Below are 26,674 nucleotides of genomic sequence, written 5' to 3'. Positions count from 1 at the left end.
AGTGATTATACAGAGTATGGTTCTGAGCGGCTGGCTGGCTGATGACGCGAAGCGTTCCACACACATCTGGAAAGGCTTGAGCAGAAGCACCTGAAGAGGAGGGCTCATCTGTAAAACCTCTGCCGGCACCCTCTCTCTCTCTCTCTCTCTCTCTCTCTCTCTCTCTCTCTCTGCATGCCCTTTTTTTTCATGCAGTCTCTAAATCCATCTCTCTCTGGTCTCCGCTTGCCACAGCGCTGGAATGGTTACCCACTGAGCATCAGCAAAGAGGAGCGAATGAACCGAAGCAAAAGAGAAGAGGAGAGAGAAGGCACAAGAGGACAATAACATGGGAAAGAATTGTAGACATGAGGTAGGAAGAGGAGCTGACAACTATATTATGAGTGTGAAGTGAAAAGGAGAACAAAATGATGGAAAAGGAGAGTGTGTGAATGCAAGGTAAAGAGTGGCAGAGAGGGGATTAAAGAGCTGGAATGCACTGACACCGGAGACCTGAGTTTCTGTTTGCATTTGGCACAGCACATCCTGTCACTCCACAGGTTTATCCACATATACACCAGTCAGCACATACACACACTGTTTGCTTTGGAGGATGATCCCAGGAGGCCACACCAGAAGAAGAGAACACCTTCCCAGGAGCTATTAACCCTCCACCCCTTCACCCTCAGCTCGCCTTCCACCAAGCTTCCCAAAAGTGCCCTCCCTTCTTCCCTCCCTCTGTCCCTCTCAGCCTACCTGTGCCAGTCACAACACGCTGGAGCTGGAGAGTCACCGAGTCACACTCACTCAGCGCTGAGAAACCCTGAATTACCAACAGCTGCACTCACACTGGCTGAGAAAGACTGACCTGCAAGAATGTCCAAAACCTCCAGGCTGGCCCGGCCCCCCTCGATAGGGGCCGGATCCAAGCTGCCCTCTGCCAAGAAGGAATGCCCTGGCATGGTCACTGCCTCCACTGAAGACCGTGTGGGGGAGAAGCTGATGAAGGCGGGTAGCAACAGACAGAAGTCATTAGCAACAGATGAGCCACAGGAGAAATCACAGAGTGAGACTCAGGCCCCAGGCCAGACCCTGGATGTAAGGGGCCAAAATATGGAGCTGGTCCCTCCAAAGAGCAGGATCAGCCCACTTAAAGCCTCAAGTCACAGTAAGTAATGAACCAACCACGTTAATCTGAACACCAGCTTTGTCTCTAATGAGCCTTTTAGAAACTCTGATTTGCTGTAATATCATATATAAGGTGAATAAATAGTTTGATTTGTAAATAGCCTACTGATGTACTGCCATCACTGTGACATTTCCTGCCAAATATTTTCTTTTAATGAGAAAAATGTTATAGTTTTCCCACATCTGCATATTTTTGAATTGCTTTGAATGTCTTTTTGCTTGTAGTTGTTGTGTTTAGTATAAATTCTGTTATGTTTTTTTTTGTCTGTTTATTTTAGGTCCCCTGTAATGCTAGGTCCATGTTTTGTGTACTGTTAGCTCCTCCCATCTAGGACCTCTTTCCTGCCCCGTGGCAAAGGATGGGATCCTCTTTATTAGTTGTGCACCACAATGCTGATGTCTCCTTGAAATGAATCAGAATGTTTCATCTTTTGCTGCTGCACTATGTGTCCGTCTTAACAAGGTCTTGGTGGATGCCAGTTGGAATAGTTCCTCCTAGGATCTCTGTCTTTGTCCTACAGCCTGGGTCTCTGTGGGGTGCAGATTAAGGAACAGATGCGGAGAGGTTGAGGAAACTGGTCTTATCATTTCCCTTTGGCCTTTTCACTAGAGCCCCAACTCTGCAGGACGCAGGCTTTTATGGCTTTGTCAGGTCACACTCATTTCACACTGTGAAATGCAATTTGACTGAGAGTACTGTAAGAGAATGAGTTTGTGTATTCTGTGCATAATATTGTTCGTAGCTCTGATTTTTACAGATTGGCCATTTTCTCCCATTCCCTGGAATGTTGCCTGTCAGTTTCTCAGAAAACACCCTGTCTGTTCAGCAGTAAGGGGACATCTAAGTGCAGGGATGATGTAGATATAGGCAGGAGAGGAGATTCAAGTGAGAGAATGACAGAAAGAGGTCAAGAATGTGAGCAGGGCATGCTGGGAACTCAACAGGTCTGGAGCTGTGTCTAAGACGGGTTATGGGTTATAAGGGGGCAGGTTTGTACTGGAAACCAGATGTTCTTGTGTGTGCAACTTAGTCTCCCCTTTACATAAATAAATGATGTTTCTGCAGAGATGATTCACTTCTCAAGGGTGAGGGTCAGTGTGCCTTCACATGATTTGGTCTTAAATTTGGGCTGAAACAACACCGATAGATTTAACTAAACTTAGCTTAAATTGCACCTAAAAGTTAAACCTTTAGTTTTTAGTTTTTTTACACTTCAGATTTCTTACTCTTCTTGTCTTTTCTTACAATTTTCATGTCCTCCCTCACTCATCTGCTTCCTTTTGCTCACTTTCTTTCTTCTCTCTAACACCCTCTTTATTTTTACTTCTCTTTGTCCTTCCCCTCTTCGTTGCTTTTTTCTTTTCTGACAGCAGTTGAATCGGTTATTAAAAGATGCCACCGCTGCCCACACACACTCAGACTCACAAAAGACAATCAGAAAAAATAAATGGACTGTGTATATTCTCTGCATTTTGGTTTCCCCCTGGTGTGCCTTTTTAAGCGTGAGTTTGTATTTGAAGACAGTGTTATGCGTTTTATTATGGGCAGTGCTTCAACAGTCTAGTCTGTCTAGAAAATAGCATTACAGTAGAACTGTCTTTTGATATATTGCACTTTTTTTGCATGCTGTGCAAGCTAATTCACTTTTGCATACTGCTGTTGGTTTTATGGAGCCATAAAGAAACCAAGCAAAGTACTTGGATTTGAAATAGGCTAGCACAATTAAAAATCCTTTTGCCGCAGGCTAATGGGCAACTCATCATATTCCCCTTCTACTTATAGCTTGTATACAAACAAGGCTGGTTAATGTGGGGGTGCCAGGTCTTCACCTCACATGCTACTGCCAGTTACAGGGCATAATGGCAGAGAGAGTCAGAGAGAGCCAATACGTGCACTTCTGCCAGACACTAAGTGCATATGACAGGTGACATTTCCACTGTGTGAAAGCTTCAGAGCTGACTGCTGCTTTGCCAAAGGGCCCAATTTCAGTTTTAAAGTGGCAGTTTCTAACAAAAGCAAACTCCTTTTGATGTTTCTGTCCAGACAGGGTATAATACAACTCTCAAGTGCAGGTTCAAGTTCAGGTTTCTTCCAATACTCTAATGTACGGCTTTAGATCAAACTGTAATTCAGCAATATTTTGGCTTGTTAATTTGGGACACTGTCATATTGGATATACGTCTACATGTATACTTTTTTAAATTGTTATGTATTCTACATGGTCAAAATGATGCAGACACCCGAACATTACACCTCGAGCTCATTGTAAAACCAAAACCTTTCAAGGACTTTCAAGAAGATTTGGACTGTGACTGCAGCAGCTTGCTTCGGGAGTTTTCTAAAATGGGGTTGAGATCAGGGCTCGGTATAGGCTATTCAACTTCTTCTACACTAAGCTCAGAAAATCATTTCTTTGTGGACCTTGCTTTGTATGTGGTGGCAATGTGAAGACATGGGTGTCCAAACATCCATCCAGCCATCCATTTTCTGCCGCTTATCCAGGGTCAGGTCACAGTGGCAGCAGGTCCAGACATCCCTCTTCCCAGCGATATGTTCCAGCTCCTCTGGCAGGATTCCGAGGCATTCCCAGGCCAGATGAGATTATATAATTTCTCCAGTATGTTCTGGGTCTACCCTGGGGTCTCCTACCAGTTGGACGGGCCCGGAAAGTCTCCAAAAGGAGGCGCCCTAGAGGATTCCTGATAATATGCCCAAACCACCTCAACTGGGTGCTTTCAATGTGAAGGAGCAGTGGTTCTACTCACGGTCCCTTTCAGATACAGTATCTAAACTCCACACCCTGTCTCTAAGGGCAAGTCTGGCCACCCTATGAAGGAAACTCATTTCAGCCGCTTGTATTCGTGATCTTATTCTTTTGGTCACTACCCACAGCTCGTGACCGCAGATGAGAGTTGGAGCATATATCGATGTGAAGGAGCAGTGGTTCTACTCAGGGTCCCTTTCAGATACAGTATCTAAACTCCTGTCAATCTGATGCTCGATTTTACCATCACTTGTGAACAAGACTCTGAGAACTCCTTCACCTGGGGCACCAACTCAATCCCATCCCAGAGGGAGCAGCCCACCATTTTCTGGCAGAGCACCATGGCCAAATAATGAGGGGTATATAGTGTGTCTCTTCTTTTGTTTTGTTTTGTTTTGTTTTTAGCCTATTAGTCTGGACTAATGTACCAAACTAGACAAAGTTAATTAGCAGAAAAAACATCTGGAAAGACTTTGGCTGATAATGACTTAATGCTCTCTTGCTCTCCTGTCAGTCTTGATACACACCTTCCAGACACTTTTCTGAGATGAATTTTAAAGTATTTCACCTGTTTTATAACCATATAGATCCTGCGATCCCACGGCCTATCAGGCAAGGTTTTCTCAAGATAAAGGGACCATTCATATTTTTGGATCACTTCACCTTTTTGTGACTGAGACGGTGAATCAATTAAAGAAACAGAGAACAGTGTGTTTATGGGGGGGTTTCGCAATCTTGTCTGCATTGTTTTACACACATGTGTGTGTGTTTGCCTCATATGGCTTTACAAGATTTGTTACCACATCGCTATATGATCACTGTTGCTGCAGCCTGTTGACAGCAGTGTTAACATTGTATGGATGAGGGAGTAGTGTTACATGCTGCTACATGCTCATTGTTGAGTACACTAGGCCCGTTTTCTCAAACATTCACTCTTAATGATCTGTGAAGGGTGTGTGGCTCTAACGGGCTTTTGTTTTAATGGTGCCTTACTTCCTTTTGAGGAAAAAGTTGAAAAACAAAACAGCAGCTTAGTATATAGGAAAGAGTTTCAGGATTAGGATGTGATCACCCATTTCTTTGACAATGAAGCCGAGAGAGCAGGGACTATGTTTTGCAGGCGCTCGTGACACTTTAAATCCCCAGTTGTCTCTCTGGGTTCTGCCTTTTTGACGGCTATCAGGCAGACTGCAAGAGGTTGTAAGAATACAAGATGCTCAATACAATGGCCAATAAAATGTAGTTCAAACTCATGAGGAATCCATTTTAATGAGCTTTTTATGTACACATCTCGTTCAGAATTGGATTATTTACACATTCTCAAAAACTGTTCAATGAATGTGCTTTTATTCTTCCAAATAGAATTTTGAGAGGGTTCCAGTTAACTTTGTAGGTTTCCTTAGTTTGTGATTGAGCTGACAGATTTAAGTCTGTAAATTGAATTTAAGGTTGGTGGATCCACTTTTGCTTTGAATTGAGCCAAAAACTGAGCAAAACACTTTCACTGCATGGGCTCGTATGGTTAACTTAATATTATATCATGCTGCCTTTGTTCCTTTGCATATGATTGACTGACAGAATTAAATCCTTCTCACTTGTTGTAAAAGAAATTTACCAGACCATCTCATTAGCATCTGAAAAAGGACCACGCAGGGAGAAAGATGAAAGAGCTGTGACAGGGAACAGGAAAGTTTTAAAATTTAGAAACCTCCATTTTGAATGTATGTAAAAGGGGACAGCATCTATTATCCATCTGCGTCGGTTCCTCTAACCCACTCAGATTGTTGTTTTTGTTAAGATTTGGCAACGATTTTGTTCCTCTATTGACTGAAGTCAATTAGGGGACTCTTCTAATTGTTTTCTCAGCTGTGGGGGACAAGTCACCTTTGTCCTTAGCTTGTCAATAGGAGTAGAGAGAAGTCCAATAAGTCATTAGAAGCATGAGTTTAGGTGAGTTAATGGCGTGTTCATGGACCTGGGGTCTGTTTTTAGAAAATGAGTGGATGTGACACATTCCTCAAACAAAAACAGACAATAATCAGGCCACTGAGCAAGAAGAATGAGCTCTGGTTATGTGACTACTCATGAGTGTGTATTGTAAATCCCCCTGTTGGGTCTGGTGTGTGTTTTTCTTTCAAGGTGTAGCTTGGGGCAGTGTTGCTTCTTCCTGTTTCCTGGGGCCATCAAGCGAACTCTGCATGACAGATTAAGGATAGAACAAAAGCCTTAATCTCTTTCATGCCCACCCAGACTTCAAATCTGAGGGGTTTCACCTGTTAAAGTCAGACTGATGTCATGTCTATATCATTTCCATACTTACTTGCCAATGTGGTCTGTTAGTTTGGCTTGTCTTCAAAGCTAGACATAGATCAGACATATCATTACCAGATTGTTTTTTGTCCATTTAATGCAATGCATGTGTGTTTTTTAGCCCAAAGCATAAATGTGGTTAATTCATCCAAGTGAAGGCTGTAAGCGGATGCAAGGCCTCCCTCACAGTTTTCTCTTAGAGTTTGCGAGAAATCAATCCACCCCTTTGCCCTTTAGGAAAATACGATGTGGTGTATGTGTATGTATCTGACTTATTGGTGTAAGCTGCTAATTATTACACACTTTCATCTCTGTAGTTCACAATTTAAATAGAATCTCCCTCTATCTTTATTTCTTTCTTGTTGACATATTGTTTCAGCAGACTGGATCTTTCAGTAATATTGAGCTTTGCTGGCAGTACCCACCTGTGATCATCTGTGAGAATATTTTGTTCTGGCCATTAGAATAATTTTGTGTCCACGTAGCATAAGATTAGAAGAGATACTCTACCAGAACCGAGTTCCATGTTAAATTGAGATTAAAAGAATAGTTTGACATAGATATATCCAAACTATTTAGCTGAAGCCAAAAATCTTGTGTTGTGTCCAATTTGTTTAATTTGTGCACAAACAAACAGAATTTAAAAGGAAACCAACAAAATGTAGAAACAGGTTATGGTTCTGCCTGGAGCTATGTGCTGTAGCCATTTCTTTGTGACAACAAGACTATGGCTCTATAACCATGGATGCATATAAAATAGGCTACTACACATGTATGTAGAGTGGATTAAGGTAAAATGGGCCAAATAAGGCCTGGATGTCCTAGCGCTTTAAAATTTTACAACCAGTCACAGTGACTGAACTTACACTGTTGCTACAACACCACTTGACATGTATCAACAGTTTGGATTAGTCTAAGGTTGCTGATGTGAGCAGGGCAGAGTGTTGATTGAGTGTTGAAATCTCTCAAAGAAATTGCATGGTGAGTGAGCATGGCATAGCAAATGTCACTCGTCACTAATAAGGATCATAAAGCATATAAAAGTAAGACTACCAGCAAAGAAAGATTTTTATAAACAATGTTTTGACAGACTCGCTCAAATAAAGTTAAAATTTTGAATTTTTTTTTTTTAAATAACTAAATAAAGTAGGGACTAGCCCATTTGACCTAGCTAAAGTGGGCCACATATACACACACGTATAGAGAAGGTAAACAGGAACTGAGTGCAGACACAGGTTTGTAGGTGTTGTTATGTTTCCATGTAAAATCCTAGCAGTTTTTTTTTTTTTTTTTTTTTACAACTGTGCATTGCAGCCAGTATGGTAGGACAGGCAGAGAGGGGAAAAGTGAGAAAAGAGACAAGAGGAAAAAAAACAGGGATAATGGTGGCTATGATGAAGATGGCTGCATCTGCAAATGCAAAACAAGACCTCAAGAGACTTGAGTAGATGAGATGTTAAGACTAAGCCAGGGAAGTTGACATGCTTGGTGTTTTAGAGATCTGTTTATGTCAATGATGTTCCAATATTTTTGATACTTTGAACATCTGAAAAATGTTTGAAAAGTTTATAACCTTTTGAGGTATGGCTGAGTGTCCTTAATATAAATCATATTTAAGATCATGAAAAGAGGAATCAATCACTGGCCCACAATATGTCCAGTGATTTGAGTGATTTTTTTTTTTCTCTCCATTGAACTGCCGTTGTTTCTTAAGGTCATTTCCCAAATTATAATTTGAGAGCTGTTCAATAGAAGTGCTGTCAGAGTATGAGTTCATCCGGCAAGGCATGAAATGGAGCTTTTAAGGACATTTCTTGAAAGCATAGTTGTGGGTTTTAGTTAGAAAGTGAAACTAGTAGCAACATGTAACAGTCTGTTCATTGTGCTCAGCGTGGTTCACACTGTACTTTGATAGATATGCCGAGTTAACAGAGTGTCTTGTTCACGCTGGAACAAATTATCTTCACTCTCTTTGAAGCTAGTTATAAATTTAAAAGTAGAAATATCACATATGTTTGAATCTCCCTGGCCAGCCCCCCAGTGATGGACACTGGTAAACAGATTTTAGTGCTCTAAAACCTGCTCATGTCTGTCCTAGTTTACATCACTAAAGGTGACAACAGGCTGTGAACATAGAGTAGCTTGCAAACAAGCAGGATAAAATTAACATTGTATTTCTTGCAATACTGTTGAGTAATCTTCATCTGTGATTCAGTTACAAGTATTGCCCAAGTAACAGCCTACACTTTCTCTGATACATTTCTTTTCTTGTGGTCGATTTGGGTCAGAAATAAAATCTTGGCAAACCTTCCTCAGTCTGCCAGGGCCAACATCCTGTCAACATCTTTTCAGCCAGAGTATTCTCAATGTTTTTTTATGTTATGACACAATTTCATGCAGAAAAGAGTGGAAATAAGCTCCAAGATGCCCAGGTTAGAAGTTTGTGGCTCCAACAGGAGCAAAACTTTACCCCTTGTGTTTCAGCCAAGGCACTGGCTCGTAAAGATTATTGACGATGTACACCATGTGATACGAGCGCTGAGGAGGAAGATGCAGCATTAAATCTCGCCAGTGTATAGAGTTCTCTTTCCTTCTCTGCGTCCTTCGAGAAAAAGAGGAGGAGACAAGTGAAGGAAAAAGAGGAAAATGTTGCAGCAGGGGGGAAACTAGTAGCTTCAAACTTTGCATTTGTATTTTTCAAATTTCCTTCCTTCATCTTTTTCCTCATCTGCATCAGTGGTGTTTCTTGGCCACGGTTCATCTGTGTCAGTGTGATAGCGCTACACAAACAGGCGTGTGTATCTAAATGTACTCAATAAAGGTGTATGTGGAATGTGATTGGGAAAAAATATGTGCACCAGCAATTGTACTTACCTGTGTAGTTGTTATGGAGGTTTTAACTCATGAAATACGTTTCCCAGGTGCTACTAAGGTTTTTGCATGAGCACTACATTATGGTTACTGTCAGAGGTGAAAAGTAACCAAGTACATTTACTCAAGTACTGTACTTAAGTACAATTATTTTGTACTTTACTTTAGTATTTTCATTTTCTGTTACTTAATATTTTGACTTCACTACATTTCTGAGAAAAATATTGTACTTTGTTCTCACTACATTTATTTGATAACTTTAGTTGCTTTTCAGAATCAGATCAATAAAACAAAATACACTATTATCATAAGACTTTATTGATCCTCAGTGGAATATTGACAAGCTTCCCAGCGGTATGGAAAGTACTTCTAATTATAAATACATAGGTTTCCACCTTTACCAGCTGCATGATAAATGTGATGTGCAGAATAATACAGTATTGTAATTAATTGTAATCCAGTAATATTATATACCTTAATGTGAAGTGTGCCATTCTACATAATGAGTACTCTTACCTTTGGTACTTTAAATATATTTTGACACCGATACTTTGTACTTTTACTTACACAGTAACATTTTGAATGCAAGACTTTTACTTGTAACAGAGTATTTTTACACTGTGGTATCGCTTCCTTTACTTAAGTAAACAATCTGAATACTTCTCCCACCACAGGTTACTGAACATGCTGCAGTGCATGATAATAAAAACTGGCTGCAGTAGTACTGAATGAGCAGTTCTTTTGGCAAAAGGCCATCTCAGGTTTGCAAGATGAGACACATAATTTGTACTCACAGGAAGCAGCTGTTGCTGTGGTGGGAACGCCTCCTCCTTTTTCAGTCTGAGTCTAAATATGAAAACGATAACTCTGCTCTCTGTTTGTCGGTGTTTGCTCACCAGAAGATCTAAATTTGTTAATTTGCAAAGGCAAACTATTCCAGCTTTGTAGTAACTTGTGTGGGATTTTGCTCTTAGAAATGTATGTCAGAAGTTTTTTTTTTGTTTTTTTTTGCTGGAGTTTCTAAATGTTTATAGGCTGTGCTGCTTCAGGCCTTCAATAGTAAATGAAGTAAAGAGATTGTTCATAACCTACAAGTCAAAAGACATTTGATTACATGTATAATACATGGATAGTATAGAACTAGAGAGGCCTATCTCTGCCCCATCAAGGGCTTAAATAGTGTTGCATTCATTATAAATGAATTAGAAAGATATAGAGTTAAGGTACAGTATATATCATGATGTTCCAGTCAACAGCTATTCAACAAAGTTCACAAAGTGCTGATAAAACAAATAGTACCTGAAGTTATATCAGATCCTTCTAACTGGCAACTGTGCGTAGGTTAACCAAAATCACTGAGTCAGTTTTGAATGTGCCTTTATCTCCGGAACAGGCAGATGTTGTGCTGTGACAATCATGTGCTCAGCGCGGTCTCAGATAACATAATGACAGATAACAGAGAACACTCTCGCTCTGCTTTAAAGCCAGTGAAATCACAGATAGTCAAGTGCACTGGTCACATGTTTGGTATTAATGTAAGAAAATTATGAAGACAAATTCACAACACATCTACCTGTTTCTATAATTTTATCCTCAGTTATGTCTCTGACTTCTCTAGCTCAACAGATAATTGTATTTTTACATCCCCATTTTTTTAAATCACACTTTCTTTGACCTTTTAATAGTACTGGGCAATGTTAAGAGTAAGTACAATTTATTTCTGCTGCACTGCAGTTTTTACCTGTTGAGGCTCAATATAAAACGGACTCTCTGACCACATATGGATTCTCTCATCTTTAGCTGTTGATTGTGAGCAGGATTGTTCACATGATTACACCTCACAACACTTAAGTCTTTGGCATCGGTGAAAGTGTGGAGTTTCTTCCTGCCTCGTATCCGAGGGTTTCATAGCTCCTGGCATGTAGCGCCCCCAGCTGTAGAGCTAATAGGATTTCAGGTTGAGCTTGATTCATTGCTCCCACACTGGAATCCTCATGTAGCTTTATGCCTGTCATATGTTTTTGTCAAAGTGTTTGATGTGATGTTTATTCATTGTATCCCCGCTAGCACAGCTTGTTTGGTTTGACTGTGACTGAAAACTCAACTTTTTGCCATATTTTTTATGTCTAAATATGAAATACTGAGATGTGCATCTGAACATTTGAATTGCACTCGTATATTACTAATCACTAGAAACACAGAGTCAGGGATCAAATGTACTCTGCCCCACTGTCTCTTAAACCTGGGGTTTTTTCAGAAGGGGAGTGATACTGCATGGTAGTGTGTTGAAGTCTTTGGTAAGACACACAGGCTGTTCAGCTAGGCAGCTAAACCTGTCATGAGAATGATGCAGCATTATAGTCTGTGCTTCAGGGAAAGAATGGAGGGGATTTCTGATGATGTCAACAGCTGGTGGTTTAATACTTAACAGAAAACTGGCATGCACACAAAAATGTTGACAGCCAATTTATCCAATGTTCTGTTTCAGTTTTATCTCTACCATGCTTATTCAAATTCACCCCAAGAATTAAATCAAAAAGGGTGAATATGTTATCAGTCTTAGAGGAGTGGAAGGCACACACCTAATAGACCATTCAACCGAGTGACGGGATAAAAAGGTTTAATCCCGCTAGTAATATACTTTTGATGCTGCCCTGAGAAAAGTAGAAATACATTTTAAATCAGATTATTTTGCCTTTGCAAAATTCAGTTGTTTGCATCCTTTATTTGTAGAGTCTGTTTCCCAGCTTCAGTTGTCTTCCTGAATCATACTCAGCCAAATAGTTTTTGTCATGATCCTACCCGACCAATAGACCCTCAGCAGAAGAATGTAAATGGGTTGTGAGAGGTATTTCTTATCTAACATCCCTTGTTATATAATATTTGATTTCTTGAGATTGGAGAAAAAGGCAGTGTAAGGCAGAACAAGCAGGACACATTGTGGAATTATACAACAAAGGTGAAACAGGGACAGGAATCGCATATAATCACATATTTTTTTGCACTGGGAGAAAGCTTAAGTAAAAGCCTAAGTAAAAGTAACAATACCACATTGTTACTTTGTAAAGGTACAAAGGTATTGGCATCAATATATACTTAAAGTATCAAAAGTAAAGGATATATTATATTATTGGATTATAATTAAATGTGTTTCACACAATAACACATCAATAATGTTGCAGCTGGTAAAAGTGGAGCTAATTTGACATACTTAATTTGAAGTACTGCTGGGTATACTTTGAATTCTTACCAGGCGTCAATAAAATAAGATGATTATATTGTATTTTGCATAGTTAATCTGATTCTGAAAAGTAACTAGTAACTAAAGTTCTAAAGCTGCATGTAGTGCAGTAAAAAGTAAAATATTTGATTCTGAAATATTGTGAAGTCAAAGTACAGATACACCAAAATTGTTCTTAAGTTCTGTACTTGAGTAAATGTACTTAGTTACTTTCCACCACAGCACATCTTCCACAAATACATTAACCCATGCACAGGTGTATAGATTCAGGACAGAAGATGCATGTTAGGTCTCTGGGTGGTGATAGATATACTTTATGGATGTGTGTCCATCCCTGCAGGCCTGTCGCTTTCTGAGAGCGGATGTAGTGGCTGCTGGCGTTGGGTGATGGCACTGACCTGTGCAGCTCACTAAACATTGTCCATCTAAACGCTGTGTGTGCTTTTTGACATTTTCTGCTCCCCATGGTTCAAACTGCACCCTCATATCCTCTTCTGTTTCTAACTAAAAGGTTGACACAGAAAATTCTCCTATAGTTTTAGAAAACTCCTAATAAAAACAAATTATTTCATTCTGAGAAACTAGAAGATGATGGATTCTGCATTTGCTTGCAACACTTGGCAAACAAGAGATTCACATTACATGAGGGTGCTGGAATTTCTTACTGTAACTACAGCAAGAGGAGAAGTGTTCTTAACCAAAGACCACTTCAAAGAGGTGGAACTGAAGTTATGGGGTAATTTCAGCACACTAAAAACTGTATGAAGAAAACTGAATTTTCTTTGACATTACTTGACATACGTGATGATTTCTTTTACCTCTTGGCCAGTAATTCTTGTGTTGCACCTAAAACGCAGTTATGGGCCAAACACAGTTAAACTAAATCGTTTATGCGTCTATAAACCCTGATTAGAATCACATTTCTTTTACAACAGAAGCATGTATTTACAGTTGTTATTTGAAAGAGTTACATACTGTAACAGACAAAGTATGGAAGGCACAGACAGAGCGGTAGCCAGATGTGAGGCCAGGAGGGAGATAAGTCCAGTTCACCAGCCATCATCAGTGTTAGCCATTTCACACACATTCAGCATCTCCTTTTTCTTAATTTTCAGCTTCCATTTCTGTTCTCTTGCAGTACGGTCCAGTAACGGATGTCCGTGCGAGACAAGAGGGCACCGACCCTTGTTTATTAGAGCTTTATTTATCTGGAAAAAAACTTGACTGAGAGTGCACTGCCTTGCTTTGTGCTTCACATGGAAACTGATTGTACTACACAGTCAAAAATGTTGCAGTGGCAGCCAAAACAACTGGCTGGATTGGCTGCAGCTCAGAGTTGCACGCAAGGTCATGCACTGCATGGAAAGCATGGCGGTACAGAAACATCTGGTTGTTTAGGATTAGCCAGAAAAAAAAAAAAACAATAGAACGGCTTCAGAATTCCATTAGGGTTTTTTGATTGTTAATGATCACTGACACTAACAGGCACCGTAGTCTATAAAAACACATTGTTGTTGTTAAAAGCACAAAAAGCCAGAATGCCACAATTCATAGGACAGAACCCTGCTCATAGAGGTAGTGTTCTAGTGGATTTAAGCCTTCAGTCAGGGTTCACCAATCATCCATAAATTTATGGCATAAGAGGCAAGGTAACTAATCTGTCTGTATGTATGTGTGTACATCCATCACTCTGTCCATTCTTGTATTATTTTAATTCTTGTATTAACTCTGAGATTTTTGTAAGGGCATCCGACAGTACCTGAGAGAAGCACCTAGGTCTAAGATTCCCACTTGTAATCTCGGGATCACACGCCAGCTTCTCAGACTTCAGTCACCAGCAGCCTGGCTGACTCTGACGTAACCACCTGCCATTCAGCCTGTGCTTTGCTAATATGTGATTTCTTTGTTGACCCAGTACTCCTGTTCTTGGCTTTTCATTCCTGACTCCACCTTAGACTGATGAACACTGACCAGTCTTCAGCACAGAATGATACACTCATGTTCTGACTAGGACATGAGCTGTCTTACCCCTTCTTCATAGATGCCGCCACATGTATTCATGCATGAATGGATTACTCAAAGACCAAGAGACAGAAACACAGTCTGGTGACCCCTCTGACCCTCTGTGCTGTCTTCTCTGGGTGAGTTAAGTCTGACTGTTCCTTTCTGTCACTGGACAGTCAGACTGGCCTCATAATGCCTTATTCACTTCTGTAACCCAGTCTGCTTTCACACTTCTCACGTCATAATCTCATTACTTCATGTAGTTATTTGTTTATTTAAAAAATACAAAAATGGCTTCACCAAGCTGTTACATCAAGTTATGAACCGACTGAGATCTAGTGAGCTGGATATTATATGTGGAGTGCCTCAGGGTTCTGTTTTGGGACCTAAATTATTTATATTATACATTAATGATATATGCAAGGTTTCTGATTTAGTGAAAGTGGTTTTGTTTGCTGATGACACTACCATATGGGCATCGGGTGAAAACCTACAGCAACTCTCTGGACGGGTTTCACAGGAACTTGAGAAGATAAAGAAATGGTGTGACAGTAATATACTATCTCTGAATTTGAATAAAACTAAATTTATGGTATTTGGGAATCGTAGACTAGATAATGAACTTCAATTGAAAATTGGGGGAGCTAATATAGAACGCGGCCGCTCTGGCAGCAGCCATGCCAGGGGCTGGAGGGGCCAAATCTGAAGCCAGAGGCAACGGCCCTCTGCCTGGAGGAGGAGGGCTCATGGAGGAGATGAGTGCCCTGTTAGCAAGGAGGTAGCGACACATCATATATTACTCTTCGATTCAGTACGTCTCAAAATAGGCACTTGAGTCATATGAATGAATTTCAGATCTTGTTTCATATACTACAGAAAAGTGAAACTTGACACAGTTGCCATACAGTAGATTTAGCAAACCCCAATGTTGGTCGCAATGGATTTTGTTGTGCCACCTGAAGAATAAGTTCATGTACTCATCACTCTCACTATTCCTCAGTATTATGAGATGATATGTAGTAAAATCGTAATTTAAATGCACTTTGTTGCTGACAGAGAAGTATCACTGTAAGATCTAGAGAAATCTAAGGAATTTAGGTTTTAAAAATGTGGAGTTCAGGAGGAATTGTGTGGTCTGTGCTTTATGATATTAACATTAAACATGATGATATGTTTTTAAAAATAGCAACTGTTTTTCAGAAATAATTCTGGACTCTGTCTTACAGGAGAAGAATTGCAGAGAAGGGCTCATCACCTGAACCTGACCAGAGATCAGTAAGTACCATTAGATCCTTCTTGTCTGCTGTATTCATGGGGTAGGACTGGATAAGTCTGATTTCTTCCTACTCCATTCAAGCATGTACTAGGTATAAGCAAATTGATATTGGATTAGCATTTGTTGGATATGTGTAAAATTATGTGTGTTGATATATCAACTGTCTTTACATGCTTGAAAGAATAAATCAAATCAAATCAAATCAACCTCCAGCCCTCCGGTTGGGAGACGACTGCTCTACCCACTGAATTTGGCAGTGCTGTATGATTTCTCTTTGTGCACTTGTGGAATGTTTGATGCTGACTCAGAGTTTATATTAGTCCAGTGACACCGTTGTTGCCATCAGCTAAACTCTCCAGTCTCCCTGTGGAAGATTATGAAACAGGCACAGCTCACCAGGGCTTTGGATGATTTGAGGCTATATATATGTAAAATGCAGCTTGGTCCACAGGCTAGAACATGATCTGGGAGGATGGTAGCCAGGCCTTTTTGTGCCTTTTTGTCTCTTTTTTTTTTTCTTGCACTGAATTAGTTTGCATGAGTCAGACACAGGTGGCTCATTCACTGACTGACTGCAGGATTGGTTCCTCAGTAGTAGATTGGCACAGGCTGTGGCAAGGCACCGAATAGCTTCAGGTGTAATCCTCACCTGTTCTCTCACTGTAAATTCCAAATGTTTTTGATTTATTTTGTCTCCCCTATCCATTTTTTTGGTGGCTATTTCAGCAAAGGAAGGATTTACGGTAACACTAAGAAATTAGTCAAAGTGCCGTCTTGCAGGAAGAAAGTGATGCCAAGGCATTTCCTGATTTTCATTGCATCGTGAGTCCAAAACCTGTTCAGGGGCACATGCACATACAGTTGCATAAATATCCACCCATACAAATGATGCACTGTAAGCACTTCATTGCACCTGCCCTTTTTTATCTACTCCATAAATGCCCTGAGTTCTTATTCTTTGTTATAAATTTAATGAAGCATGAGAAATGGATGCTAATGCACAGAGCCTTCATGCTTCCACACCTGAGCCACAGAGGGAGCGACAGAGCACATTTTGTCTTTTCATGTAGTTGCTTTTCTGCACCAACTACTGCTTTGAAGTTTTGGAAGTCTTTTGTGTGTCTGAGCATAATGAAACAACAAACCACAGTTGTAAAAGTCCAGATCATGTCTGTCAGCGTGGGGCTTCTCTGGAGTTGTTTGCACAGGAAGGGGGCTCGGTGGAGGAGAGCAGCCTCTGTGCCCCAGCACATGGCGCCCAAACTAAACAGTGAGGTGAATGCTTCCTGAATTCAGCTTGGCACAGAGGCACCCCAATCTGCTCTTTTGGCTTTACTGGCAAACTGAATGGCTCCCATTCAGAGCAGAAGAAAGGCGAGGTTACTGCAAAGGAGAGGAGAAATGAGTACAGTGGGTGAGAGAGAAAGCTCAGAGAGAGTTTGTTTGTCCATGTTAGGTTTGGACCCAGTAACGTCACTTTAAAGATAATTCCAGTTTAATCCAAATTCAGTCTTATTTTCATAGATTCATACAATAAAAGCATTGGCAACAATCAGGTAGTGGCTGAGCTCTCAGAATGCAGTAATGTTGTTCAGACAGGGCAGTCAGACTGTTACACAGGATTTAAAGGGGAGCTTGACTGATTTAGTGCATTGAGTTAATTTTACTCATCATAAGTAGTGCTACTCAGCCTGTGAAAACAGGTGTACGCTGTCTTCTGTGGCCCCAGGGGGGTGCTCCAAAGTCAGTAAAAGTAGCTTGATGATGTCATCAGGCTTATCCCAAATGGTGCGGCATGGATTGGGCTACATACTTCTGTCCGAACCCAACCTATGCCTAGAGAGTATGGCATCTGAACTCAAGCCGGACCTGACAAGCTTATAGTATATAATGTCCAAACTCGATCTGAGCCCGACACAGTTGAATTTGTATGGTGTTTTTCCCCTGATCATTAAACAAAGCAGACATTTTAGTGCCTCAGTCATCAAGCCTAAAATTTGACCTGTCCAAACCCTTGGGTACCGACAGATCCCCAAGCAGCTCGGTTTGGGTATTCACACTCTAGCTTGGAGAGTACTTATACCAGAAAGCCAGAGGATCACTGAGATGTTAGCATTTTAGTCAAATCTAATAATTCATCCAAATTCCTAGATTTAACTGAAAGTATAACAACAGCTTGGAAGTATTGCCAACTCTAAGTGTCTTCAGGTCGGTATAGACTTTTCTACAACCCACAAGGTGTTACAGCACCAACAAAAGCTCAGTGTGCTCCTGTCAGTCTGTCTTCTTCCACACATCACCATTCCCCTCATTACACTGCACCCCAACATTACACCTTTTTTTTTTTTTTTTTTTTTTTGTTCAACCTAGAAAAAGTCGGTCTCGCTGTGTTTGGTCAGCTTAGTGAAATAGTGATTTAGAGGCCAGAGCTTTGAGAGAAGGAGTTATGTTTTGGCAGACTACAGGAAAGACGCCTTGTTCCAGAGCTCTGAGGCTCTAGGGGACAAATTGCAGTTTGTAACAACACGCTGGTGGATTTGGAGAGAACGTTCCAGCCACACCCCTGGTTCTTACTCAATGCTGCTACCCCATTTTCCCTCATGCCTGAAAAAAATGTATCTTTCTCTGTAGGACATTCAAGCAGGAAGCCTCCTCTGCGTGTTTTTCTCCAACCTACTAGCCTTGCTCGCTCCTCCCTCCACCTTCAAGTTGCAGTTTGCGTCTCCCTCGCTTTTCTTCTCCTGATTGAGAAGTAGCTTTGGGTAATGGCAAGAGGTTAAAAAAACCTTAGCCCAGAGAGAGCACACATAGACGTCTACATGTGACAAGCCCTCGCCAAACAATGACTGTTGGCTGAGAAAGGGGAGGAGGCGGTAGGAGGGAGAGCGGTAGTTTTTAGGATAACCTGATTGGAGCATAAGCAGCAGCCCAGGAAGTGCTGAAGTAAGAGAGAGAAGGAGGGGAGGGAGAGCAGGGGAGGTGTGCAGATCTACCGGGAGAGAGCAAAAAGTTTGGGGACTGCGACGGTTTGTTAGTTTGTGTCACTCTGGTTGTGTCCAAGATTTGTTATTTTCTCTGTCAGGACATATTGTACTGGACAAAGCCATAAAAGAAAGGTGAGTAGCTGCATCTTATACAGTGGCACACACTCTCTTACACAGATGTGAACTTAAAAATGCAGATGTTTACTCCTATACATGAGTACAAACAACACCCAGCTCTTCCTTCTGTGAGTTCTCATTGCTGTAGTCTAACGGAAATATCCTTGCATGAGCCAAGAAGTGACTTGCTCCTATTAATTTACACAGTATTATTTTAAATTCCAACAAGTTTTTTTTAAAAATGCCATTCAATGTATGATTCTTAATGTGTGTGTTTGCTCATGGTTTTCCCTGGCTCTGAGTGGCTTGTTTTGCATAGCTGTATTTGTGGTGCCTTGAGCTGCAGCCAGCCATTCAGCAAGAAAAAAGAGGACCCACTAATGTGTGTGTGTGTGTGTGTGGCTGTGTCTAATTAAGCTGATGGAGGAGAAGAGCAGTGAGGGTCTGACCAGGAGAGGTTGAGTTTGAAAACAGCACAGTCACTTTCATAAAGCAGGCTTTGCTAACTTTGGGCCACTAAATGGAACTGGGCTCAGTCTTTTTGCTGCTTTTAATTCTCACGAGGAGTGAGGAGTCATCTGTAGATGTAAGTAGCTGGTTGTGGATCGGATTCACAGTACATTTGGTGATGTATGGTGCTGTTTGCTCTTTGGATGAAATGGACTACTACATTTTCCCTCCAGGGAGATGCTGTGTTCTTCCTCTCAAATTGAGCGTCAGTGTCACTGCACAGCTTCAAAGACACCATCGTAGTCACATGTCATAAGTCCGTCAACTGGACAGAGGAGTAGTTCATGTAAAAGACTGCAGTAAAATGTGATCTCTTTTTATCTGAGAGCTGTTAGTACCTGTTACTCACTAGTTTGTGACGATGAAAATAAAGGAGCATTTTAAGGATTTTACAGTCTAAACAAGCCCTGCTTTGCTGTCTGGAGCTTGTCACTGTTAGAATTGCTTTAACTTTTTTCCACTGTTGAGTAAAAACAAGCCCTGCTTTGCTGTCTGGAGCATGTCACTGTTAGAATTGCTTTAGCTTTTTTTCCACTGTTGAGTAGATTCACATCAGGAGAAGGCTGGTCTGCACAAGCAAATGCAAATGGAAAAAGTTGTTTTGTGACTCCCAGGGTCAAACTTGGCTCTAAATATCTTTTCTATCGCCACAAAATTGTAAAAAATCTAGTTGAAACTAAGAAATAAGCACAATCAACAGACTATCAGGAAAAAAAAACTTAAATTAGCTTCTTGTTAGTTTCCATAGCCATGTGTGTGTACCATTCAAATGTTCAGTAATTGCTGTGATTTGTTGTGTCTCTTTAAACAATGGGTTTTTGAAACTTCCTCACTGGGAAGAAAGGTAAACAGGTCAGAAAGGAGCACCTCATTAGAAAGACAAATGAGCTTGCACCCCTTTCAGAGCCCCAGCACCTCATCCTTCATCATTCGTTCCTGCACAGCCTTTGACTGTCTCTCACAAGTTTTCTGTGTTATACTGATGTGGCAAGTTGTCCGTTTCTCACAAGACCAAAGGAAAGTGTTATTAACTCCGAGCATTTGAATGCCAGTTTAACTCAGCCAAGCTATTTTTCTAAGTGCTAGCATATGAGGTGCAGTAATTTAGCAGTGTTTTTAGAAGCAAAACCACACAGTAGCTCCTAACCATACGCCTCCATTTGGAGACGCTAAGGTCACATCTCGACTACTTGATTCCCTGGCTAAACTACTCTGTTGCACCGCTGTCCAGACATAACAGGCCATATCTGGATCTGTGCAGGAGATCAAGCGCTAACCTGGGTCATATGTATTAGTTAGTACAAGTCCAGAGCTGTGGAGTTTGATGGCTGTCACGGGACATTGAGCCTGGTGAAAACACACCTGGGCCAGTGGCATGCGGCCGAGTAGGGGGAGGGAGAGGGCTGACCAGGTGTTTCTGCAGCGAGCTGTCTTCACTGTCATCCCTCACTGGGCCCTGAGCCAACTCACGCCATGTCTCATTGAGTTTTAAGGTTTGATCAAACCTCATTACAGTGCTTTCATTCCCACTCCTGGTTGTGCTTGAGTTGTGGAGGTGATTAAACATTCTCACTCCATGAAGCTCCCTAACATGTTTGCAAAAAAATAGAAGAAGTTAAGCAGACAGAGAGGGGGACAGAAAGAGAGAGGAACTGCTGTTTAATGTGTATTTAACTTTTGACTTGTAAAAATAAAATGATTATAAAGGATCAGTTCACTCAAATTACAGCTCTAGTAAGGTTACATGGACTTATTTTGTAATTCGGGTGAAATGAACCTTTAGAATTAACCATTAAGTCTTCTGTGAGTTTAGGGTTTAACACAATATATAATAAAGCAGAGTACACCCTTGTTATTAAATGATTCAAAACTGTAATAATTTACTAATAATTTATTTTAAGTTGATTTGTAGGTTATTTGATCTTGTGTAATTAAAAACAAACAGGTTAGACTACAGTGAAAACACAGGCCCCAAAATTCAACCTCTGTGCTACAAGAGTGGCTACACCTGTAACAAAAGTCAGTTTATCTGTGATACCTGCAACACAAGTGATTACATCCATTATTACCAATTAAATCTAATTGCATGATGGTTGTTAAAAAACGTGAACATCAGCTTTTTGTGTTCAGGCCTGGGTTATGTCTAAGACAGTGCGAATCCACATAGTAAAGAATCGTCGGTCCATAAAAGGCTTCTGCAAAGGACAGTCTTTTGTATCCTCTCTTGTGTCTCCTCCAGGCACCCTTTAGCCTTGCTCCTCAGAGCAGATATAAGAGTCTTGGGACGTCCTCAATCTTCGCTCGACCATAACGATATCCAGGTCGTGCGAGGAACAATTATATAAGAGACTAGCCCCTTGACTGCACAGTCCTGACCATGAAACATGGAGATGGGAGATGGCTGATATGGGGCTGCATGAGTTCAGAAGGTCAGGTCAAGTGTTTGTCATATGCACAATGAGGAAACATGTTTCCCTGTACAATGAAATTCTTACTTTGCCGTCCGCACGAATGCCACACAATATAAATGAAATATCAAGTAGATACTTAGGTAATACAAAATCTAAATCGCAAAATCTAAGGCACTTTAAAGCAGCCAATGAAAGAAGGGTGTACTGACTGTTTAATAATAACACTGTGTCACTGCTGTGTTACATATATTGCAAGGCCACAGGATTTTTAGTGATACTTGCCAGGGCTGTACTCCAGTTTGTCGTATACTGTAAATTCCAACTTCTCTCTCAGGGTCACCTCAAAATAGTGTGTCAGACAGTTGTTCACTGCTGGTATCGTTTTAACAGCTTTAAATTTTTCCTGAGCCAAATTATCTTCTCATTTAGCTGCAAATAACTGATCTCATCCTCCAGAAAGATATTTTTTATCATTTCAGCAGTCTAGTCCAAAAGCTGGCCTGAGTGTAACAGAAGTGGGAATGATAAGTTCTAATCAGCCAACATCTTTGCCACATTAACTGACTTCTACCCTTTGAAATCTGACTTCAGTCGGAGCCAAAAGGTTTACTGAGGGACAGAAATGCATAAAACACACACAGAGTAAAAGATAAGCTGCTATTATTACAGACAGACTTTTTGTGAAACAACTCAGCAGCTGTGGAAAAATGTGACAGACCAGCAGAAAAGGATTAAACAAGGCAGTGATTTGTAGTTCAACTAACAATGACTCATTGCTGTGAACCTTCTCTTCTTTTTCTGTTTTTGTAACCTTTTGGTGTTTTATGTCCAGAAGTGATCTGAATGGAACTTATTAGGTTTCTTCCGGTGGTTAAAACTAAGTAGAAAACTACATCTGGAGCCAAAAAAAATAAATAAATAAATAAAATGATGAGATACAAAAACATCTCCTTGTCCTGCAGACTTCTACAAAACGTGACGCTGCAAATAGTGTATATTTTCTGATGTTGTCATTTATTGTTGTGCTGACCTCTTGGGAAATCATGCTGCTTGTCATGATGTCGGAAAATTTGCTAAGCCATAAATTAGATTTTATGTAGGTCCCTCTGCATGTCGGAATACTCGCTGTAGGTTAACAAAGAAATAGGTGCAGCAAGAAGGCAACTCCAAAACATCTGGTCAGTGGTCATACTGTAACTATACAGTATACTGTTTTCAGAATATGTATTTTTTCTTGTAAAACATCTTTATATTGATGACACAAAGATCTAAAAATCCTTTACTCCCTCTAGGTATTTGTAGGCTTCACCTATTCTAGTGTCTTCAGTGAAATAGTTAACCATCTTCTTTTTCTTTGGTGGTGGTGAGGAGGGGGGGTTAAGACAAATATCCTCCACCAACAGGCTCAGGTGGACATGGGAGAGGCTCAAGCAAACACTGCAACTGACACTCTTCAATCACTATTAACCCCCCAAGTTTTTTTCCCCAGTGTAAACATCCCCTGGCCTCCCCCATCCATCCACTCCTTTAGGCATTTAGTTTTTTTGTGCTGAGGCACCAAATCACATACAGAGCTGTTCTTGTGCACTGAAATATGCTTTGTGTGCAAAGGCAATTAAGAAAAAGAGGCAAATAGTTGAGAATGATTTCAGAGGGTCAGATTAAATGCAAAAGTGCACTGGTAATTACAATTGTGCTTTAATTCGCAACCTACAAATGGCCTTATGTCATTCCCATTCTCTGAAAGCAACTAAAGCACTTGAGGTTTTCTGTCATCATACAGTAAGGCATTGATTAATTAATTCTGATTTAGGGTATTAAAACAGCTTAATCCCAGTAGATGTAGATGACATTTCTGTCCTGAGCTTGATTTAACAACCTGCTGCATTTTGCCCTTTTTTTCTTCAGATGTTGCCTTTTTAACGTTTTGTATTGAGCAAGCTGACCGTTTACAAATGACTCACTGTTGTGGCATGATTTCCAAATTAGCCTTCTGCCTTCTTATTTCTGAAAACATTCTTTGCAACCTGTGACACATGGGATGTTTTCTTTAAGACAGGGTATTCTTAGAACAGCAGCTACTGTGCCTGAGCTAGATGTTTTGAGGAAACTTGTCCTGTCTCAGTGTGGTCTGTTTGGAAAACCCCTTCCTGCTCTGGGTGATAAATAGACAGGGTCATGCAAATACTGGAAAGAGGCCCAGCAGAGCAGCTTAATGAGAATCAAATAAAACCATTTCACACTAAATGTAGTGATTGATACACATAGAACATTTGCACCAGATGGACCTATGAATGTGCAGAATCTGAGGACTATATTTAAGTAGTAGTAGGATTATATGAGTGTGGTACTTCTTAGCTTCAAATCCATGCTGCAGTTGAGGACAGACTTTGTCACACATGACAGACTCAGAATTTAAAATCTTTGGGCTGCATTAGTATGTTCTAAGCAGTTTGCTTGGTCTGTTTGTGTTGTTGTTTGATCCACTGAAATATCACAGCAACCTATTAATGATTGCATTGACACTTTGTACAAACATTTAATGACATTTTGTGGAAAAAATATGAAAATTATCAGATGGATTACAATTTGCAATTTGGTGCTAATATATATGGTTCTGACATCTTGTAAAACCAAAATGTCACTTGTTCAGTACTTTGAATTATCTAACTAGTAGTAATTTCTTTACAATGAGCAGCACAGCCTCACCAAGCTGCTGCAGACTCTTTGTCTTATTAATAATGGATACAGCTGAAAATATTAGGTATTTTTCCCAACAAAGACAATGTCTCAGTACTTTCTAGTTTACCTAGTCTGTGGCTCTCAGTCACAAAGGTCCCTCTTTCCTATCAAAAATGTTAGTCTTTACAAAGGTCTAAATAATTTCCCAAAATAGATGGGCACTGTAGTTCTTAGCAAACATTACTCAAGCAAAGCAAACAGTGTGCTTGTTGGGGACCAAGTTCAGACATGGATTTGGTGTGCTTGCCAGCATTTACAGCCCCAGGACACCAGCGTCTATGTTCATTGGAACAGAGGGACGTTTCACCCAGGGCAGAAGGTGTGTCGCTTATGTATGTGTTCTTGGATAGTTTTTGGAAGTTCTGTGATACAGACAAAGAAGTAATACTTTGGCTACATAGACAATACATGCTAATAAGATATTGTTGGTTTTGGTCTTTCATGGGATTTGTTGACATATGCAATGTTCCATGATGTTTGTCTCTTTGTACAAGAACCTTTTCAGCTACTAGCTTTTAGCTTTTTTATATTTTATTTTTAAATCTTCTTGCCCACACTGTTCTCCTGTTTCAGTGAGCTATTTTCACCACAGGTTCCCCTCAGAATAATGACAAACATCTTTTAAAATCCAAAATTCAACACCGCACTTGGTCTTTTACCTTTCTGCTCCACCATCAGTAACCTGATCGAGGTTCTATGGTATTGCCATTGTTAATAAAAGCTAAATAAGTGTCCAGTGTGGGAATAGTTGACTAATATTTTAGTCTTCATGTTTGAAAATCATAATAGGTTTTCCATTTTGGCATTCCAGCAGCAGGATTCTTGTTTGAGTTTTTAGCCTAAAAGCTCCTACACAGGATGTGATGAGAGACTCTATAATGTAAAGCTCATCTTTACAGATAATATCTACATTATGGGCAGTCGTAAGGTTTACCAGTCTATCATTACATTCCCATAAAATAGCTAGTAATTGGTTTGCTTGAGTTTTCCATTCCACCAAAGATCCCACTCTAGAAGTCAAGACCACAGAACTTTCCACGAAGTTCTGAACATTTCCATTAGTTTTTATAATGGCAGGAAAATAGGGAACAGCTCACATTCTCCCACATGCCGAGGCACACAGTTCAGTCACTCGCACCGTTTTTCACCTTTTCCTTAGCACTTTGTTTTGAAGTTTCCTTCCTGTCTGGTTTTCCTGCCTCCCCGGTAGCAGCACAACAATGTTTCACTTCATTTCAGCCCTCTGAGATTTGAAAGCCCCCCCCCGAGCCAACAGGCCGCTGGGCACATGCTCAAGCCATTAGGTGATATACGTAATACAGTGGTTAGCCACACAGCATAATAGCAATCTTACTACGTACATATTAAAGCTGAGGGAAGGAATGGGGTATTGTATGAGTTGTCTGCATGTGTGTGCATGTGCAGCTGTGTTGAACTGTCCAGCCAGTGGGCTGCCAGTCTTTCAAAAGGAAGGATGCACCTTGTTCACATATTGAGATATCAGTTCCTATTAAAGCTTCCTGTGAATTTAGCCAAGTGCTGCTCAGAATCTATTCAGTCTGACAGATCCCAGCTATGGTTGAGGAGGCATTTTACTGTTAGACACATCCCATTTGATCTCTCAAGACAAGCTCAGACAGTTTGATAGAGGACTCTCTGTGGAGCTGGAGAATGACTTAATTACAGTCAGTATCTCAGTCTGAATTTACTGGGAGTGCATCCATTATGCACGTCCTGCTTGGTGTCGGAGGGTTCCAAATAGAGCTGACCCATAATTGTGACAAAATAATAATAAAGACAGAGCTTTTCTGCTTTGCACTCAAAAACTACTCGGTTAGATTTAGGAAATGGTAGCTTGGGTTACAGTGCTTATCGATTAAAAATACACACATTTCACACTGGAATCTAGCATCTCTCTCCTGTGGGAAAGTCTGATGATTTACAAGTCCTCCACCCACCCCAGTTTCTTTTTAACATGCACTTTCCTCACCTCAGAACATATTTAATTTATTTGCATTCCTTCTATAAATTCACTGTGTTATTAATTGATGTATAATTTCTGCTGTATTGGGCTTCATTTTGTTATTAGGTTGTTGTAAATTCTGAACTAAAAATATCCATGTTACCGGGGGAAATCTCTACTTGGTATTTTTCCAGAAACAACCAAGAGGTTTTCACTGGACTATTAACCAGTACAGTTTCCATGGAGCAGCTGCATACTTCACAGTTAATGACAGCACTTGAGTGTCCATGCTCCGATTTTCCAGCTTTGGGAA

At 40.5% G+C, this 26,674-nt stretch overlaps 1 protein-coding gene across 13 annotated transcripts in view; it reads left to right on the top strand.

The window, feature by feature from the left end:
- The window catches only part of kiaa1217 (KIAA1217 ortholog), a 99,025-nt gene that overhangs the window by 17,536 nt on the left and 54,815 nt on the right, over positions 1–26,674 (top strand). For 3 of the 13 annotated variants that reach the window (XM_020602219.1, XM_020602218.1, XM_020602213.1), the window contains exon 1: positions 197–1,147. The exons of 1 other annotated variant lie outside the window; for it this stretch is intronic. In XM_020602219.1, the coding sequence (XP_020457875.1) occupies positions 856–1,147 (292 nt within the window). In that variant the 5' untranslated portion in view covers positions 197–855. Of the gene's footprint in view, positions 1–193; positions 1,148–26,674 lie in introns of those variants that run through there. 9 more of the 13 variants (XM_020602230.1, XM_020602229.1, XM_020602226.1 and 6 more) reach the window with 7 other exon arrangements.

Source organism: Monopterus albus, unplaced genomic scaffold (assembly GCF_001952655.1).
Source record: "Monopterus albus unplaced genomic scaffold, M_albus_1.0 scaffold55.1, whole genome shotgun sequence".
Classification (NCBI taxonomy): Eukaryota; Metazoa; Chordata; class Actinopteri; order Synbranchiformes; family Synbranchidae; genus Monopterus; species Monopterus albus.
Note: the sequence above shows the minus strand (reverse complement) of the source record. Positions and strands in the feature narration are given on the sequence as shown.